At 50.6% G+C, this 20,318-nt stretch overlaps 1 protein-coding gene across 1 annotated transcript; it reads left to right on the forward strand.

The window, feature by feature from the left end:
* Nucleotides 1–356: 356 nt before the first annotated feature.
* NUTM2F (NUT family member 2F) lies at nt 357–9,446 on the forward strand. The gene is given in 13 exon segments (XM_064361609.1): nt 357–389; nt 391–466; nt 469–521; nt 523–581; nt 583–740; nt 3,109–3,802; nt 5,620–5,748; nt 6,719–6,813; nt 7,278–7,567; nt 8,033–8,149; nt 8,509–8,710; nt 8,864–8,971; nt 8,974–9,446. Coding segments are annotated over 13 exon segments (2,487 nt in total).
* The last annotated feature ends 10,872 nt before the right edge of the window (nt 9,447–20,318 follow it).

The raw sequence follows: 20,318 nt of genomic DNA on the forward strand, positions 1-20,318 counted from the left end.
TGAAAGACTTTCTGGCCTCATAGCCACTCTTTCCCGGACTGAGGCTTTCCAGCAAAGGAGACGGGAAGTAAGGGTGGCCTGCAGGTGTGGACAGATTCCAGCAACATACATGACCTGGGGGCACAAGGACGGCTTCCATAACAATGATGAGCACACAGCCACCTAATAGCCTGGATCCTCTGAACCAGGCACAGGATCCAGACATGGATCGTCTGACAAACACAGGGGTTCTTAGGAAGTGTCCTAAATTGTGTTTAGGAAGTGCAGCCCCTGTTGAAATTCATCAAGAGTGGGAAAGAGCCCAAGTGGGAAGGAGCATGGGTTGAGGGGCACAAAAGTAGGTCTGTTGATAAAGAATGGAAGTAAAGGGGACATCAGGTTGAAGCTTTGTGCTGTGAGTCAGAAGGACAATTTAAAAGTTGCCTGAAGAGGCGCATGCTGTCTGTGTTGCTGCCGTCCAGCTGGAAATGAACCTCAGCTCTTGCCTATTGGCTGGAGCCCTTCACAGAATGTCCCTCACAGCTACCAGTACCTGCTGCAGCGCCCCTCCCCCTCTGCAGAATGTCTGGGGTCCTGGGTTCTAAACTTCCTTACTTTCAGATTTTAACTGATCTACCTGAACTCAGGAGAATCTGTTGAGGCAGGTCACTCTCTGGGTCCTGTCCTTGACTTTTCTCACTGTGGAAACTGCCAGACAGTGGTGATAGGCACCCAGCCTGAGGGGATGGCTTCAAATGGAGGTGAGTCTGTAGGGACAGGGGCATTATCCAAGTCTCTGCCATGTTTCAAATCCTTGGGAAATCAAATTTCACACTGCCCCAGGGGACAGTTGATAGGGCTGATGTCAAGGAGGGAGGGAGCACTGGATGTCCCCAAAGACATCATACCTTGGGAGGGCCATGGCACCCTGAGTCTGTGGTTAGGGAGGACGGCTCCTTAGAGATGGACCAAGATGCCTTGGGGAATACACCATATAGGGGAAAGGATGGAGTGGATGTATTGATTCTTTCTAGAGGGGGACAGGTCACGTCACCGTGTGTTTGTAGGGAGTGGTGGGATCGTGTTGTGCTTGTGGCCCAGGGAGGATGGCAGGCAAGCCTGAGCCCTGTGTTGTGTCTTCAGGCTCCTGGAAGGTGCCCTTCCATAGTGTTCAGAGGGATTTGGACTGGAGTTTTCTAGATGTTAGGGAGGAGTGGGGAGAAGTGGTCTCAGCCAGAAAACTGTTGGGTGGGTTGTCTGTGACAGAACACGCAGTGACAGCCTCTGGGTGGGCGAGGCTGGGCGCTACTGTAACTGCCGCAGCCTCTCAGCTCCCTCCCCAGGGGTGGCTTCTCCGTCAGTTCAGGTGGCTGTTGGCTCTGGTTTAACAGGGGTGGGGGCAGTTGGGGAAGTTCAGGCAACACGGCCCGGGCTTCCCAGGTTGTTCTGAATTGTTCCTCCTTCTGTGGAAGCCCAGGTCTTCAGACCCACTTCCTCTTTTCTGCTAGCTCATGGCCTGTCCTCTGCACTTTGTGTTACTATGGAGATGAAGGATTTGCTTCTATTCCATGTCTACTACCTCATGAATGGGGACAGGTGTGGACTCTTGTTGGTTCTCAGTGGAAGGATCTGGAAAGACTGGTTTCCTATTCAGTAGACGAAGGAGGGTAACACACAAATAGGAAGACGGTCCTATTATTATTATTATTATTATTATTATTATTCAAGTTAGGATGTGTGTCCTGACTGATGAGGTGCATATGCTGTATCCTTTATCCCCCTTGACTGGAGACTGCATGAGGTCCTAGTGAACAGGGATGAGCTCCAGACAAAGTTGCCCGCCTGGCCCATGGCCCAAGAACCTCTGGTTCTTGGTTGGTCACTATATTCAGTTATTGGGAGCTCAAAGGAAAAGGACCAGAGGTGGGCTCATTGTCCCACGAACTAGTGTAACACGACCAGCAGCTGTGAAAATCCCTGGACACCTCCCCTGACAGCCCCACTGCTCACCGCTTGCTGGCTGTGCTCTAATCGGGTGCCGCTGTTGCTGGCTGCGCAATGACAGTATCTCAGGGAACGCCACCACTGCTTCTCAGACCTGCTCCCTGGGAACAGAGCTTCCTGAGTGGCAGCCAGGACCACCGACCACTGAGGAAAGGGTGGGCCGAATCTGACCCCTGTGTAGCACTTGCTGTGCATGGTGCCAGGACAATCACTTGCAGGTTGGGCATGACGCATACGGGTTATCTTCAGGGTTCACAGCGTGCTGGCTTGGGAGAGATTTCCATCCAGTGGTTTTCTTTCATTGTTTCTTTTTTGAGACAGATTCTTCCTCTTTCACCCAGGCTAGAATGCACTGGTGCAATCTTGGCTCACTGCTGTCTTTGCCTTCTGGTTCAAGCAATACTCCTGCCTCAGCCTCCTGAGTAGCTGGGATTACAGGCGTGCGCCACCACACTCAGCTGAGTTTTGTATTTTAGTAGAGACATGGTTTTACCATGTTGACCAAGCTGGTCTTGAACTCCTGATGTCAGGTGATCCACCTGCCTCAGCCTCCTAAAGTGCTGGGATTACAGGCATAAACCACCACACCCAGTCTATCCAGTGGCTTTCTCTTGTGCTGAGTTAGGAAAGAAAGGGCTTTACAAGAGCTACAGGAAAAGGAAGACTGAAGAGGTGATGGGGCCATAGTATTAGGAAGCTTCTGGCTTCCTCTAGGCCTTCTGAGTGTGGAGCACTGCCCTGGGGGAGGCCCCTCACCTGCTGCTGAGCATGCTGAGGGCCTCCAAGCTGGCGAGAGATTCATCCCTGACCCATGGCTTGGGAGATGCCTATAAGGCTAGCAAGGTCTGCCAGGGATGCCTGAGGGAGACCCTCAGAGGCAGCGAAGGCTTGGCTGTTGCTTCCTGGCAGACAGGGGTCAGGGAGTCTAGAGGAGCCAGGGCCAGGCTCTCTAGTGAAGCGACCCTCCCATGGAGTAACAGAGCAACCGATGCACACACAGGGACACTTGCAAGCTGCAGTTTCCCTGTCACATGCCCTCAGCTATTGGGACACCCCTCTGATTCCCAGTGACTACTGCGGACCTGCAGACCCCAGCTCATTCACCTCTTTCCTTTGTCTCCACAGCATGCCCAGGGCTGGAACCGGGTGTGACCAAGAATCCTGGCACCTCCATGCCAGTGTTCACGGCTCTGCCCTTCGCCACACCTGCTCCCGGCCCAGCACACGGGGTGCCCCTCATGACTACAATGGTTCCTCCAGGTGGCCCTCCGGTGCTGTCTGCCTTCCCCAGAACCCCTGTGGTGGCAGGACAGGATGGTCGAGGCCCGAATTGGGCTAGGGCTTCCAACGTCCTTGCCGAGATGAGGACAGAAGTGGGGCCTGTGAAGGCTCCTCAGGCACAGACCTTGCTCCTAAGTCAGGCCCCCCTCGTCTGGCAGGCTCCAGTCACCCTCTGCGAGGGCGTCGCATGTCCACCTCCCCGACCCCTGGCAGCTGCCCCTGTGGTGCCCGCTACGGCTGCCCAGGTCTTTGGGGGCACCAAGGCCAGTGAGGCAGACTGGCCCCAGGGCCTTCCTCTTCCAGCACCACCGGCTCCCCAGCCAGCCCCCATGATGCCTCCAGGGAACGCTGGGCCATGGCCACAAGGGGCTCATGGAGAGGGCAGCCTGGCTCCCTCCCAGGCCAAGGCCCCCCCGGATGACTCCTGCAACACCAAGAGCGTGTATGAGAACTTCCGACTCTGGCAGCACTACAAGCCCCTGGCTCGCAGGCACCTTCCCCAGAGTCCCGACACCGAGGCGCTTTCCTGCTTCTTCATGTGAGTGTCCTCGGGGCACCGGAGCTCATCCTGCAGCTCACCCGTAAAGAGGCTGCTGGATGGAAGGGAGGTCACACTGTTCAGGGGAGCTTGCAGGGTGGTGTTGAAGGCGATGGGTTGAGCTATGGAAGGGCACATCTTCAGCAACATTAATCTGGCTGCCACTCAGGACAGACTCTCAGGGGCCTCATCTCACCTGCCCCTCACTGTCCTGTGAGTCCAGCCAATCCTTACTTTCAATCATTTTCATGACAATGTTTACAGAACACCCAGGTCAGAGAGGGTTCCCGGTCCACCATGAGCCACGGGTTGGGTTTAGGTCTTTGAGTGCCCCCCAGTGCCTCCCCTTGACCTGGGTAGTGAAGGCTGGGGGCACATCACATGGGGCTGGGGTGGGAGCTGCAGGAACCTGGCACACGCCCACTGTTCTGCCGAGGTCCCGCTGGCACAGCGGTGGAGCCTGCACAGCGGATGGTTTTGGGCCCCACACTAGGGTCAGTGCTGGGCAGGTATTTGCAGCTTCGCCCTTGATCCCTCCTAGAAAAAGGGACAATGATGCTTCATTCAGAGGATGGTGAAGAGGTGACTTGAGCTCACATATGACGCACACAACACAGTGCCCGGCACATGCTGTGACACATTACATTATAGCAGTTATGATTACTGTCCCTATTGCTATCATTATCAGAACTAGGCCATCTAGGACAGCACTCCCCAAAGCCACGGGCTCTGGTGATGGCTCTGAGTGCACCACGAGCCCAGCGGCCCAGGGCGATGGACTGTGATGACTGAGGCAGCAATGCCAGCATCTGGGAGAGTTTGTCGATTCAGTCCCAGTCCTGCCTCTCTCCATCCTGCAGTGCCTCTGTGACGCTGTGTCCCCTGCTGATGAGCAAACCCGCACTCCACGGGAGCTTGAGCACATCTACCATGCAATATACTGATCACTCCCCTAGGCAAGTCCCCTGCCCAGTGTGTAGGTGTAAGGAGGTCCCATCTTTGCTCCCAAAAATCTTGCCGCCCCTGCATCCTGGAACTGGTTACCTTCTCCCTTGGAGCTGAGTCCCGGTGCACTGGGGACCCTGATTCTCAGAATGGAGCCACCCCAGGCTCACAGGCTCCGCATGCAGTGGGCTTGGACGCTGCTCTGCTTTGGTTCTGATTTCCGCTCCTCTCCAGGACCCTGAGGCTGAGTCCCCAGGGGCTGCCTTGCTCAGAGTCCCCAGGAAGCTGGTTAAATGCTCAGTCCTGGGGCCCTGGAACCTGCACAGTTAACGTTCGCTCCCCGGTCATTCTTTGTGTGCACTGTCTCAGTCAGCTCGGGCTCTGCCATAACAAATCCTATAGACTGGATGCTTTATCAGGACAAATTCATGTATCCCAGCTCCAGAAGCCGGAAGTCCCAGGCTGAGTAGGAGAGCCCTGGTGTCTCCTCCTGCCCTTATCAGGGCTCAGATGCCATGACAGGAACCCACCCACATGACCTGCTCTAATCCTGATTGACTTCAAGAACTGATACACCAGGGCTCAGGGCTTCAGCACAGGAATGCTGGGGACACACACGTTCCACCCATAGTACTGAGTTCACTTGTCAACACTGAGGACTCAAGGGGCAGTTGGAGAGGCCACCCGGTGGCTTGTGTTGATGTTTGATCTTGGGGGCATGTCCTGGAGGCTGAGGAGCCCACCTTGGGGAGAACAGGACAGGGACACATGGCGGGACACGTGTCGGGAGGACAGGGGCTGGGTGGTGGGACCAGGTGGGCTTGGGATGGAGGGTGGGCTTGTGGACTAGGACTGACTGCACTGCCTTACAGCCCAGTTCTCTGATCCCCGGCCGAGCGGAATCCCAGCATGACTCTGGAGGAAGGACTGTGGTGGGCCGTGAGGGAATGGTAGCACACAAGCAACTTTGACCAGATGATCTATTATGAGATAGCGGGAAAGTGAGTCTGGGGTGCAGGGCAGAGCCCGCATGGCAGGGTGAGAGAGGGTGACAGAGGCCTGGTGGCCATGGTGGCTTCTCAGTGTGGAGCATGAGGAGGGTGTGGACACAGGACTTCCTGGGCCTCTGGCTCCCTCAGGAAGCTGCTCCTCCCTTCTAGGGTGCTCTGGGGTCTCTATCCTCCCCTGGTGGGAAGCCACGCCCTGCCTGGCCTGGGTACAACCCCTGCCTGATGCTGGGGGTCATGGAGGGAGCAGCCAGCATCACAGCCCAAAGGAGATCACCGCCAGCTGTGGGGATGGGGAGAAGGGGCGCTGGTGACTATAGACAGAGCAGGGTGCACTCTTCTCACAGCAGTGGCCAGAAGTCAGTTTTCACCCTTCCCAGCCTGGCCAGGATTGGAGAAACCTGCTCTGGGTCAGGGGAGACCCGCATCCAGGACACCATGAGACCCATCTCTGGCCTGCGTGCCTTTGCTCCTCATAGTCCCCTCCATTAAGACAGACAGCAGCCTCAGGGGAAAGGGGCCCTGTCTTCTGGGATGAGCTTTTGCTTCCTCCTGAGCAGGGATCTCCCAGGCCTCATCTTCCTGGGTTATCCTTCAGCGACCCACAGTCCCAACCTCAGGACTCCTGCATCTGGCCAACATTCCTGACACCTTCTGCCATAAACCCCACCCCTGGCCAGCTGAAGCCTGGAGGAAGGGTCCCCCTGGTGCCCACCAGGGCCTCGTGGCCCTGACTTGAGTCAGGAAGCCTTGTTGATGCCATGGGCTCTGCAGGGGCTGGGTGAGGGAGGGTGAGCCCAGAACTCTGGGAGCAGCTCCCTCCTGGGATGGGGGATGGGTTCCAGGGAGGGCCTGGACAGCCTGCCCGAGGCACTCCTTCCCATCCCTGCCATCGGCTGCTGCCTGGTCCTGGGGGCAGGGGGACTGGACCCTCTCAGCATGGCCTGCACCTTCTTCACCCCAGGTTCCTGGAGTTTGAGGCTGAGGAGGAAATGCAGATTCAGAAGTCGAGGCTTGAACCTCAAGGGCCATCGGCCCCTGAGGTGGTCAAGCAGCCAGGTACGGCTTCCCACATTCCCACAGGAGCCAAGGCAAAGGCCAGAGGGGCCAAGGGAGGCCACTCTCCCCACACCCCATGCCTCCCTTCAAGAGAGGGATTTGTTCCTTCCAACAAGACAGCTCAGAAGAGCCGGGGGGCTGGGCGGCCGTGGTCATAAAGTGGGTATTCACCTGGTCACGTTTCCTAGCTACTCTCTCCCTTCCTCATTCCAAAACTCAACATACAATCTGCCCAGGAAGCAGGGATGAGCAGGTAGAGCACTCAGCTTATCGGTGGCTCCAAACTTCCTCCAAAACGATGCTGTCTCACATGTGCCCCTCCTGCGGCGTCTCCCCTGCGGGCACTGTGGTTCAGGTGGTCCTGACCCAGCTGGGACCTACTTCATGTCCCCGAGCCCTGCCTTCCCCTGTGTGGTGCAGGCAGGAGGAGCAGCCCTCACCATCCTCCTCCCTCCCTGCCTCAGTGTACCTTCCCAGCAAGGCTGGCCTCAAGGCCCCGCCTGCCTGCCTGCCACCACCCAGGCCCCAGGAGCCAGTGGAGACCAAGGCCTCTGAGGAGATCCCCCCTGAAGTGGTGCAGGAGTATATAGACATCATGGAGGACCTGCTGGGGCCTCCCGTTGGGGCCACGGGGCAGCTCACGGGACAAAGGGAAGAGGGCGAAGTGGAGCAGGAAGAGGATGGGATGCTTTCAGACCCCGACCTCCTGAGCTACATTGACGATCTGTGCTCCCAGGAAGACTTCGTCACCAAGGTGGGCTGGCCTGAAGTGCTGGGGTCTGCAGGATTCTGGGCGGGGCGGCACTCACAGGTCCTTGGAATTAAGCTCTGTTCCTTAGCTACTCTGCAGGGGGTGGATGTGTGTGTTTCCATGGATTTGAGTGTCTGTGTATGTGATTCTGTGTGTTTGTGTCTGTGATTTGTTACTGTCTATGTGGGTGTGAGTGTGGCGTGTGTATGTTACTTGTGTCTGTGTCTTTTCCTGTGTCATCTGTGGGTCTGCTTGTGTGTCTGTGTGTGGTTTGTGTGTCTCTGTCTGCATGTGTGTATGCTACCAGGTCTGTGATCTGTGTGTGTGTAGCTGTGGTCGCCATGATATGAGACAGCTCCAGAAGGGTGGGGATGGGGCACTCCCTGCTTTCTGCATCTCCTCCAGGTGTCCCTGGCTCCAGGTTACTCCCTGCCCAGGAAGCTCACACTGTCTTCCTTCTGTTTCCAGGTGGAGGCCGTCATTCACCCCGGATTCCTGGAAGAACTGCTTTCCCCAGATCCACAGATGGATTTGTTGGCCCTAAGCCAGGAGCTGGAGCAGGAGGAAGGACTCACCCTTGCCCAGGTAGAGCAGGGAGGGAGGGGAACCCAGGTACCCTGGGGGCAGGAGGGACCCGGCACACAAGCCCCACCTGATTGCCTACCCCACCCTGCGGGGATGCCCGGCTTCTTGAGGAGCCACTCCGAGGTGGGGAGGTGCAGGTTCAGATGGAGCAGGATGGAGAGGAGCCAGGGAGGGGAGTCAGGATGCAAACTGCAGTGAGGCCCAGCGGGATGCCCGGCAGAGCCACACCCTCTGTCTTTGACATGAAGCCCAGCTGCCTCAGGCTTCCCTGCCTGCCACCCAAGTGCCCTGGTCTCCACCGCCCTGGGCCCTGCTCACACGTAGGGCAGTGCCAGTAAGTGCCCCCTTTCCTCCCACAGGTAGCAGAGAAGCGCTGCCTATCCCTGAAGGAGGAACGGTGTGCGAGGGCAGCCCCTAGTCATGACACCGCCCAGCTGGACTCAATGTCTTCTGAGTCTGCAGCGGGCCAAGAAGCAGAGAGAGATGTCGCTGGCCCCCAACAAGGGGGTGGCATGGAAACCTGCCCACCCCAGACAGCTGCCCTGGACCCTCAGGGACGAGGCAGAGTGTGCACTGGCATAAGCAGGTCCATAAACCCTGTTGTCCTTTTGGAGAGACTGGATTCCAGCAGGCCGAGTGCTGCCCGGTCAGACTCTCCTCCCCAGGACCACAGACCCACTCCCCAGACGGCTTCCCGGGACCCTCAGGGATGAGGCAGGGTGCACACTGGGATGGCCAGGTCCATAAACCCTGTTGTGGTTTTGGAGAGACTGGATTCCAGCAGGCTGAGGGCTGCCCGGCCAGACTCTCCTCCCCAGGACCATGACCCACCTGCCCAGGCGTGGGGACCAAGGACACCTGGGGTCCCCCTAGAGCCTCTCATGTCAACGAGTCATGCAGGCTGTCTGAGGGGTCAACTGAGGAGGAGAGGGAAATCCCTGGCATAGTTACTGTCATGGGTACCAACTACAGGCTGCGGCCCTGGAAGCTGTCCCAGAGCCCTGTCCCTGTCTCGGCCTTTCTCAGCCCAGAAGGGCAGGGACCCCAGGGAGCTCTTCAGTCCCCTCTTCAGAGAAGAGGCCTCAGCCCAGCACCTGCTCCTGCCACCAAGTCCAAGAAGCGAGCTCTCTTCAGAGGCCCATACCCTGCTGAACAGACACCCCACCTAGGGCCTGGGCTCAGAGCCTCTGGGGTGCAATCTCTGGCTTGGGGGATGTGTGGCCCCTCACAGTCCCAAAAGAGAAAGGGTGACCCCTTGCTCTCTGAGAGGAAGAAAAAGCAGCACTGTAGCCAGTAGAGGGACAGGGCAGGCTCTCTGGTGCCAATCCTCAAGGGTGGGGCTCTCAACTCTCGGACCCTCATGGCACCGGGTGATGCAAAGCAAAGACTTCTCCCCCCGTGCTGATCTTGCTGGGCATTAGCTTTGGAGGGTGGGGGAGGGAGGGAAAGGAGAGAGAGGGGGAGCAATGGGAGGAAGAGTGTGGCTGAAAGGAAAGAGGGGCCTAGGGGGAGGGGGAGGAGGTGTGGAGCAACATCTTGGGGGCCTCCTGTGTAAATATAAATAAATATAGTTGTGTTGGAAATGCTCTCGGGGCTGCTGCCTCTGTCCTCAGGGCTGTGCTGCTCAGTGGAGGGGGGTCTGTGAAGGAGTACAGAGGGACCGGGAGATGCCAAGCACTGGGGACCCACGGGGGTCAGCCCCACTCATTCCTCCAGGTGTAAGGTGCCCCGTTAGATGCTCCAGGGACTGACAGATGCTGAGGAAGCCCTGATCCCTCCACCACCCACTTACAAGCCCCCGCCTGCTTTAGTTATCAGCATCCCTGGAAAATCCTGGGATGGAGAGAGCTGGCTGGCTCTTGTTCTGCCCAGTGGGACCTGAGGAGAAGGCAGCTGCCTGCAACATCGACACAGGGAGAGGCAGCCGCTCCTGCTTAACCCTCATCAGGAAGAGCTCGGGCCCTGGGCTGAGGGGAGATGTCGAGGCGTCCAGCCACACGGGTGTGTTTGGGATACGACGGTGGGTGGGGAGCAGGGTAAGTCCCTCTGGCGGTTTCTGAGCAGGAGAGTCTTGTCCAATTGGTGGAAGCAGATGCTCCTTGCTGTGGCCACAGGGACTGGCCTCAGGGGCCCTCAGGGTCCTGCATGGAGCCCCTCCACAGCTATGATTCCCTTCCCATATGGTGACTGAACTCTTGTGTGGAATTGCTGCAGACACAGATTCACACTGGTATCTAAAACAGTTCCCTCCCAACCCACCATCACCAATGGGCACAAGCATGGCCAGCCCGCCAGGTACAGGGTGGGTGTGTCTGCTGGTCCCAGGGCCAGGGAGAGCTGGGACCCAGGCCAAGAGCGGCCGAGGGTCAGCCGCCCCTCTGCCAGGCACAGACGCCAAGGGCAGAGCAGGCGCTGCCTGAGATGTGGCTGTCTGGGAAGTGCCCTGGGAGTCGGGGGCTAGGCGTTCGCTGAAGGGAGACTTTCAGAGTCTAAGAGTGAGATGAGGACTGCATCGGGAGAGGGACTGAGGCTGGGGAGGACGCTCTGCTCTTTCCCATTGTCCCGTCCTCCTCATCTCTGAACTCGCCTCTCCCCATGTGGCCGGCCTCTACCCCCTTACCCCTAACCCACCTCTCAGAATCTCAGATCCCAGCACAGACAGGACCCAGCACCCACCCCAGTTCCCTTCTGGCCAACACCTTCTTCACTGTCTGACTTCCGATTCCTCCCCAGAGTCCTTGGTGGCACTGGACCACGGTGACTGTCAGAGCACCGGTCCCAGCACTGCCTGTATGCAGAGCTGTGGTCATGATGCCAGGGGCTGGCCCAGCAGCAGAGGCTGGTGAGGCACAGCTGTCCGGTACATGGCGGACTGGCCCCTCTGCCTAGTGACAAAGGGAGCCATGTTTGGGTCCTCTCCGGCTCCATCCTCCCCCAGAACACACCAGTCAGCTGGACAGATGCCCCTCTGCCCCATCCCTTCTGCTCCATGTGGGCAGTGTTGGAGTCCAGCCCTCTGTGGCCTTTGGGAAGAAGAGTTTATCTTGGCAGGGCTTCCCCAGCTCAGTGCACATCAGCCCATCGGGGAAAATGTGGGGAGTGAAGAGTCACTGGTGGGTGATGTGCGCAGCTCCCGTGATTCCTCTACCTTCAGGGTCATCTTCAGGAGACAAGGTAGCACCTCCCCTTTGCAGGGTTGAGGAATGGTAAGTGAGCCGTGTTTGAAGGGAACGTGGTGTGTACCCTGGTGTGTGTGGGTGCTCAGCCAACTTCCTCACCTAAGGATGAAAGTGACACCTCGGCTTAGTGACATCTCGGGACTCCTGCTGGCTACCCCACTGGCTGTTGTCTGCCCCATGTCCCTGTCCTTGTTTTGGCTGAACCATTCCCAGGAGGAAGAAACTGTGCTTCCTCCACCTCTGTGTCCCCCCTCTGCCCTACAATCTGCCCCTAAACGGGGACAGTGGGGCTGACTGGGGGGCCCTGATAAACTGAATGTTCATTTCCCCCCACCTGCCCAATTCCTATGTTGAAGACCCAATCCAGGATAGGTGATGGTATTTGAAGATGGGGCCTTTGGGAGTTCTTCAGGGTTAGAGAGACCATGAGAGTGGGGCCTTAATGTTGGGATTAGGGCCCTGGTAAGAAGCAGAGACCCCAGAGCTCTCTCTCCCCAAGAGGAGGACACAGTGAGAAGGCAGCCATCTGCAAGCCAGGAAGAGAGCCCTCACCAGAAGCTCACCACACTGGGACCCTGACCCTAACCTTGGACTTCCAGCCCCTAGACTGTCACAAATATATTTCTTTTCTTAATACATACCCTTCCCATCCCCCAAGTCTATGACACTTTACCCTAGCAGCCCTATGTGACTAGCACAACGTCCATCATCTCAGGAACTTCCTTCCTAACTGGTATCTGGAAACTGCATCAGAGCCATGGGAAAGAATGAAGAAAGGCTCAGTCCTTTACGACGGTCAGCACACCTCCACTCCAAGTGCAGCGTATCACACGTGAACCAGGAGTGCTGTGGAACACAGTGAAAGGGAATCTGTAAACACCCATGACGTCATCACATCCATGCTCAGGGAAGCCAGGCAGCTCGCTCACAGCAGGTGCCGGGGGTGTGCTGAGGCTCTCAGTGGGCTTGGCCTCCCTGCTCATGCACCCAGTTCACATAGAAAAATACAATAGAAATCACATAGGAAAAAAATGATAGAAACCAATATACCCACCACGTAGATGTGGGCCATGTTAACATTCTACCCTTTGCTCATTTTTAAAATAAAAGCTTTATTAAGACATTCACATAGCATGCTTTCACTCACTGAAATTGTACAATTTGTGTTTTACATAGAATTTGCAACCATCACCACATTAAATTTATTTATAGAATTTGCAGCCATCACTGCATTAAGTCTACTTACAGAATTTGCAAGCATCACCTCGATAAACTTTAGAACATTTTTATCGCCTCAAAAAGAAACCCCTGGTTGGGCATGGTGGTTCACTCCTGTAATTCTAGCACTTTGGGAGGCCGAGGCAGATGAATCACCTGAGGTAAGGAGTTCACAACTAGCCTGGCCAACACAGTGAAACTCCGTCTCTACTAAAAATACAAAAAATTAGCTGGGTGTGGTGGCGGGTGCCTGTAATCCCAGCTACTTGAGAGGCTGAGGCAGGAGAATCACTTGGAGGCGAAGTCTGCAGTGAGCCGAGGTCACGCCACTGCACTCCAGCCTGGGCAAGAAGAGCAAAACTTGGCATCAAAAAAAAAAAAGGAAGAAAGAAAAGAAAAAACCCCTAGTTTGTGTGCGGTGGCTCATGCCTGTAATGCCAACACTTTGGGAGGCCAAGGTCGGTGGATCATTTGAGGTCAGGATTTGAAGACCAGCCCGGCCAACATGGCAAAACCCCTTCTCTACTAAAAATACAAAAACTAGCTAGGTGTGATGGCACACATGTGATCCCAGCTACACGAGAGGCTGAGGCAGGAGAATTACTTGAACCCCAGAGGCGGAGGTTGCAGTGAGCTGAGATTGTGCCACTGCACTCCAGACGGGGTGACACAGTGAAAAAAAAAAAAAAAAAAAAAACTCTGTCTTTTAGCTGTCCCCCATCTGCACCCTAGGCCTACGTAGCCACGAATTTACTTTCTACATAGCTTTACATACTCTGGACTTTCATATGAGTGGAATCATACAATATATGTCTTTCACAATCTGTCTTATTTTACTATGACTATTTCCAAGGTTCATCCATGTTTTTAGCATCTATCATCACATCAAATCTTTTTGTTGCTGAATAATATTCCATTGGTGGATATCCTGAAACTTATTTATACATCAGGTGATGAACACTTGGGTTGTTTTCACTTTTTGGCTATTGTGAATAATACTTCTAAGAAATTTGTGTACAATGTTTTGTGGGGATGTATGTTTTCATTTCTCATAGCTATATACCTAAGAGTGAAATTGATGGGCCATATGGAAACTCTATGTTTAACAATTTCAGAAGGTACCAGACTATTTCCAGAGTAGAGATACTATTTTATATACCCACTAGCTGTGTGAGGGTCTCAGTTTTTCTCTGTATTCCAGTTGTTTATCATAATCATATTCCAGCTCTTTTTCATAAAGTCATCCCAGTGATTCTAAAGTTGCGTCTCATCGTAGTTTTCATTTGCGCTTCCCTGGCGTTGAACCTCTTTCATGTGCTTATTGGTCATTTGTGTATCTTCTTTGAAGCAATGTGCACTCGACATTTTCTCATTTTTAACTGGTTTGTGTGTTTTCACTGCGTTATAAGAACTCTCTATGTATTCCCAATAAAAATCCTTTTGGGGGGCCAGGTGAAGTGGCTCACCCCTGTAATTCCAGCACTTTGGGAGGCCAAGATGGGTGGATCACCTGAGGTCAGGAGTTCAAGACCAGCCTGGCCAATGTGGTGAAACCCCGCCTCTACTAAAAATACAAAACTTAGCTGGGCATGGTGGTGTGTGCCTGTAATCCCAGCTACTCTGGAGGCTGAGGTAGGAGAATCACTTGAACCTAGGAGGTGGAGGTTGAAATAAGCTCAGATCATGCCACTACACTCCAGCCTGGGCAACAAAGCAAGATGCCACCCCAAAAACAAACAAATAAATAAACAAACTCTTTACAGGATATAATTTGCAGTAATAGTGTCCTATTCCATGGGTTGTACTTTCTTTTTTTTTTCTCCTTATAGATGCAGGGTCTCATTATGTTGCCCAGGATGGTCTTGAACTCCTGAGCTCAAAAAAATCCTCCCCCACCTTGGCCTCACAAAGTGCTGGGATTACAGACCTGACCTACTGTGCCCAGCTGTCGTTTACTTTCTGAATAGTATCCTTTGAAGCACAGCAGAAGTTTTTTACTTTGAATGAAGTCCAATTTATCTATATGTTCTTTTGTTACTTGTGCTTTTGGTGTCATATTTAAGAAATCACCTAGGTCATAAAGATTTAGTCCTATGCTGCTGCTTTTGAAAAAATCATTTAAAGCAATTTGAAGTGTACAGTGCAGTCATGTCGATCTCGGCTCACCGCAACCTCCACCTCCTGGGTTCAAGCAATTCTCCTGCCTTAGCTTCCCGAGTAGCTGGGACTACAGGCACGCGTCACAATGCCCGGCCAAGTTTTGTATTTTTAGTAAACATGAGGTTTCACCATGTTGGCCAGGCTGGTCTCAAACTCCTGACATCAAGTGATCTGCCCACTTTGGCCTCCCAAAGTGCTAGGATTACAGGCATGAGCCACTGCACACAGCTTAAAATTGTTTTTAATACAATCAGTAAAGTTCGTAATCTTGTGATGCTAAAATAATAGAGGAGATTCAAATTAAGAATGCCAGCACTGAAAGAGAAGATATAACCACAGATCCTGTAGTCACTAAAGAGATAATAAAAGAACATACTAACAACTACATGCACACTCATGTTAAAAACTAACATGGGCAGGGCGTGGTGGCTCAGCCTCTAATCTCAGCACTTTGGGAGGTCGAGGCGGGTGGATCACCTGAGGTTGGGAGTTCAAGACCAGCCTGACCAACATGGAGAAACCTTGTTTCTACTAAAAATACAAAATTAGCTAGGTGTGGTGGGGCATGCCTGTAATCCCAGCTACTTAGGGGGCTGAGGCAGGCGAATTGCTTGAACCCAGGAGGTGGAGGTTGCAGTGAGCCTGGGCAACAAGAATGAAAACTCCATCTCAAAACAAAAAAGAAATGTTACTAGATGATACTGTGTTACCTACGTCCATAAATTAATTTCTTCTTGATTGGCTCACAATTATACTTTTCATGCTGACAATATTCAGAGACCAATCTTGTGGACTAAACATTTTTGTGTTCATCTTTCTTAATTGACAAAAATTATATGTAATTATCTTATCTAACATGTTATTTTGAAATACGCAAACATTGTGAAAGGACTAAATTGAGCTAATTAACATATATTACCTGGTTTTCTTCTGTCATGAACACATCCAATCTGCTCTCTTCACAAGTTTCAAGAATACAATGCATTGTACAGTCACTCTGGACCACATAGATGACAGTGGTCCCATAAGATTATCATCTCCTTTATTTTTTTTGAGACAGAGTTTCACTCTGTTGCCCAGGCTGGAGTGTAGTGGGGTACGACCTTGGCTCACTGCAACCTCTGCCACCCAGGTTCAAGCAATTCTCCTGCCTCAGCCTCCCGAGTAGCTGGGATAACAGGTGCCTGTCACCACATCCAGCTAATTTTTGTAGTTTTTAGTACAGACAGGGTTTCACCATCTTGGCCCGGCTGGTCTTGAACTCCTGACCTTGTGATCCACCCACCTCAGCCTCCCAAAGTGCTGGGATTACAGGCGTGAGCCACAGTGCTCAGCATTTTTTTTTTTTCCTAACTATATACTATCTAGGTTTACATAAGTAAACTCTATGATGTTCTCACAATAACAAAATTACATTATGACACATTTCTCAGAATGTATCCCCACTGTCAAGCAATGCATAACTGTATTATGGTTATCGTACATTACGTCTCTTAAACTCTTTCCTCTTACCTAACTGAAATTGTGTATCCTTTTATGAATATCTCTCTATAACCCCACCCCCAGTCCCTGGTAACCACAATTCTACTCTCAATTTATACATGTTCAACGTTTTAAGATTCCACATGTGAGATCATACAGTATTTGTCTGTCTGGCTTATTTCATTTAACATAATGTCCTCCAAGTTCATCCATGTTATCAAAAGGAGAGGATTCCTCCTTTTTTAAGGCAGTATAATATTCCATTGTGTATATATGGTCTAATTTTTTTAAGGTATGCACTGGTATTACCACAATTTTTGGAAATATGACAACAGCTTAGCTATGAAAGATAATGCTTCTATAAAGGCATACAAATAAACATCTTGCTAATGACATTTGACTTAAAGAAATAGCTAATAATAAGTAATTGAAGAGGGAAAAAGGTTTTATTGTTTTTTGTTTTTGCTGGACGTTTCTGTGGCAACCATAGACATATTTTGCTATAGCAATTCCAACACAGGTGGAAAATAAACTTAAAATTTCACCAAGTTTACTCTGGTTGTACCCCTCTTGGGTTCAAGTCTCGAATCAAGGTGATATTATCATATGTGAGCCTTGTAGGAGTCTGACATCTAGGAACCATTTTTATGTCAATATTTTGTTTGTGAACATCAGTACTCACAAGTAACACCTTCTCTCAACCATGTAACGACTGACATGCACAGCTCCCCTGAAACAATCAGAGATATTGGGCTCCATTACTTTGTGTGCAGGTTTTTCTTGGCTGACCCTGTCAACAGGACTCTTAGCAAATGGAGAGCAAAAGCCTTAACTTGCTTACAACAATGGGGCCAGATAGGTTTGATTTACATTTACTGACAGAGCAAATCAGGCTTTGCACAGTCTGATATCTCTTCTTCTATTTGGATAGGTGCTTTAGAATCAGTTGGAGAGGATCCTCATAAAAATCAAGAAAAAGACAATTGATCATCCAAGGCCAAACTAATATGTTTTTTCAAGACTTGGCTTGGACAAAAAGGAGGCTGTTTGAGTAGGCACTTAGATATTAATTACGTCACTTTTGCAATTACTATAAATTGCTGTTGTTGTCAAATCTGTTACTAATAGGGTCTTAAATGTTAATGTGAAGCCGCTTTTTTACGAGTCCATGATTCTACATAAATGAGCCTGAAACAATTTACATGTTCAAACCTGATGAATACCTGAAACTAAGCTGGTGGTATACATCTGAAAACCATATCATCTTCCCAGGTTCAGGGAAAGTCAACAGGAAGGACTGTAAGAGGAACATTTCCACTTACAGCAGCACTTGTATAGAAGATATTCAAAGTGAATGGTCAAAAATGCTGAACAATTCAATTTCTATGAACTGTCCAGAATAAGCAGACCTACAGATAGAAATAGTGGTTGCCAAAGGCTGCGGTGTCTGAGGGAAATGAAAGGTGATGGATAAAGAACACAGTTTCTTTTAGAGTGATGAAAATTTCTAAAACTGATTTTGTAACAGTTACACAACTCTGTGACTACACTAAAAACTACTGAATTGCACATTTTAAATGGGCAAATTGCATGGTATGTGAACTATGTTTTTATGAAGCTGTTACAAAAGAAAACCTCTAAAAGAGTGAATGGCCAACGTGGGGAAAAAGAGATGAAAGGTCCTATCAGAAAAATAAGCTACAGATTAAATGTGCAGGATAAGGCTAGAGTGAATCCTGTGCTGTTGGATTAAAGCTGAAGATAGTATGAATTCATGTTTATTTTAATATAGAAAGGTAGATGTTTATAGAAATAGGTATGTGTGTAGATAGGCATTTACAGAAATAGATATGTGTACATGGGTCAGTAAATATACAACTGTTTCCTACCTCTGTCCCTGAGGGGACCAGAAGCATAGCTAGTGTCTACACCTTAGATTCTAAATACCATTCTTTAATAAAAGAAGCCAGGGAAGGTCAGTTCAGGGCTAGGACAGGGAAAATGCAAGATGAACTTGGAACATCTTGTAGTATAGAAATTAAGGGTCGTTCTCAATGGCTAAAGCTGGAAAAATTTAAGTAACAAAATAATATTAAATTATAACCTAATGAATAAAATAAGTAGCCATGAGTCCATAGTGATACAAATAAATGACTAAATATAGAAATAACAGGAGTGGGCCTGGCATGGTGGCTCATGCCTGCAATCCCTGCACTTTGGGAGGCCAAGGTGGGCAGATTATGAGGTCAAGAGATCAAGACCATCCTGGCCAACATGGTGAAACTCCATCTCTTCTAAAAATACAAAATTAGCCGGGCGTGGTGGCGCATGCCTGTAATCCCAGCTACTCAGGAGGCTGAGGAAGGAGAATCGCTTGAACCTGAGAGGCAGAGGTTGCAGTGAGCTGAGATCACACCACTATACTCCAGCCTGGGCAACAAGAACAAGACTCTGTCTCAAAAAATAAACAAATAAATAAATAAGTATCAGGAGAGAACAGACATATCTTCATTACAGAACAATTCCCAATAAATGGAGAAAATTTAAGGAATAAAAATCAACTTAAGAACACCATGGTAATTAAGTTGCTAGAGGCAAGATCCATCAATGAATGCTAAAATTAAAGGACAAAACATTAAGAAGAGATATTTAGTGGGGTGCTATGGCTCACACCTATGACCTAATAATTTGGGAGGCTGAGGTGAGAGGATCACTTGAGCCCTGGAGTTTAAGATCACCCTAGACAACACAGGGAGACCCCATCTCTACAATATTAAAAAAATTAGCCAGGTGTGGTGGTGGTGCATGTCTGTAGTCCTAACTACTTGGGAGGCTGAGGTGGGAAGATTGCTTGAGCCGGGGAGGTAGAGGCTGCAGTGGGCCGGGATTGTGCCCCTATACTCCAGCCTTGGTAAAACAGCAAGACCCTATCCTGTCTCCAAAAAAAAAAAAATTATGTATCTTAAAATTGTCTTCCTAAAATATGTTAATTTCTTTTTCTCTTTCTTTCCTTTCTTTTCTTCCTTCATTCTTTCTTTTTTGAAACAGACTTTCTCTGTCACCCAGGCTGTAGAGCAGTGGGGTGATCTCAGCTCACTACAACTTCTGTCTCGTGGGTTCAACCAATTCTCCTGTCTCAGCCTCCCAAGTAGCTGGTACTACAGGCGTGCACCACCACATCTGGCTAATTTTTGTATTTTTAATAGAGACAAGGTTTACCATGTTGGCCAGGCTGGTCTTGAACTCCTGACCTCAAGTGATCTGCCTGACTCAGCCTCCCAAAGTATTGGGATCAGTCAAATACTTGTTAATTGCTAAGGTGGTTTTAATATTGTGTTCACAAATTCTTTGATAATCCTTTCTCCAGGAGATACAGCTTAATTTCCCTCCCTTGGCATATGGGCTAGGTGTGGTGACTACTTCTAAAAATAAGAGTATGATAAGAGAAAAATGATAACATCATGGTAGCAAAACCTGTCAGACTTCACCTGCACCAAGTAATCAGGGTCAACATCACCAGAAAAGTCATATTGGTATCATGTACCCTTTGATAAGATACAGTGAAGACACTCACCTGTGTGATATTCTTACAAATAGTTGGTAGTGCCAATCTAATAAGAAAACATCAGATAAATCCAAATCGAGACACTATGTAAAGGCCCCGCCCAGTTCCCTTCAAGTGTCAAGGTCATGAAAGACACAGACTGACAGACTTACAGACTGGAGGAGACTAAAGAGATGTGACCACTAAATGCTACATGGGATCCTTGATTGAATCTAGATCAGAAGAAGGGGAAGAGTGAAAACCTAGTGGAAAATGCAAATCAAGTCTGTAGTTCAGTTAATAGTATTGTCCCAATGTTAGTTTATTAGCTCTGGCAAACGTACCACAATTGTGTAAGATGTTAACATTGGGAGGGAAACGGGAACTGACCCACTGGCCCATGGCATCCTACTGTAAAAAGAGACTTCACTTATTCATATATTTACTGTTGGCTTAGACTCATAAGGCTTTATTTTTTTCCCCCATGCTTTGTAAGTCATTAGTGTACTCAATTAGATTGATACTCCAATTGTCCCAGATTTGGCCAATAGGTGGGAGTTCCTTCAGACTGACTCTTCTGTCCTAG

This window comes from Aotus nancymaae, unplaced genomic scaffold (assembly GCF_030222135.1).
Source record: "Aotus nancymaae isolate 86718 unplaced genomic scaffold, 86718_ANA_hifiasm-v0.15.2.pri h1tg000041l, whole genome shotgun sequence".
In the NCBI taxonomy this organism is placed as follows: domain Eukaryota; kingdom Metazoa; phylum Chordata; class Mammalia; order Primates; family Aotidae; genus Aotus; species Aotus nancymaae.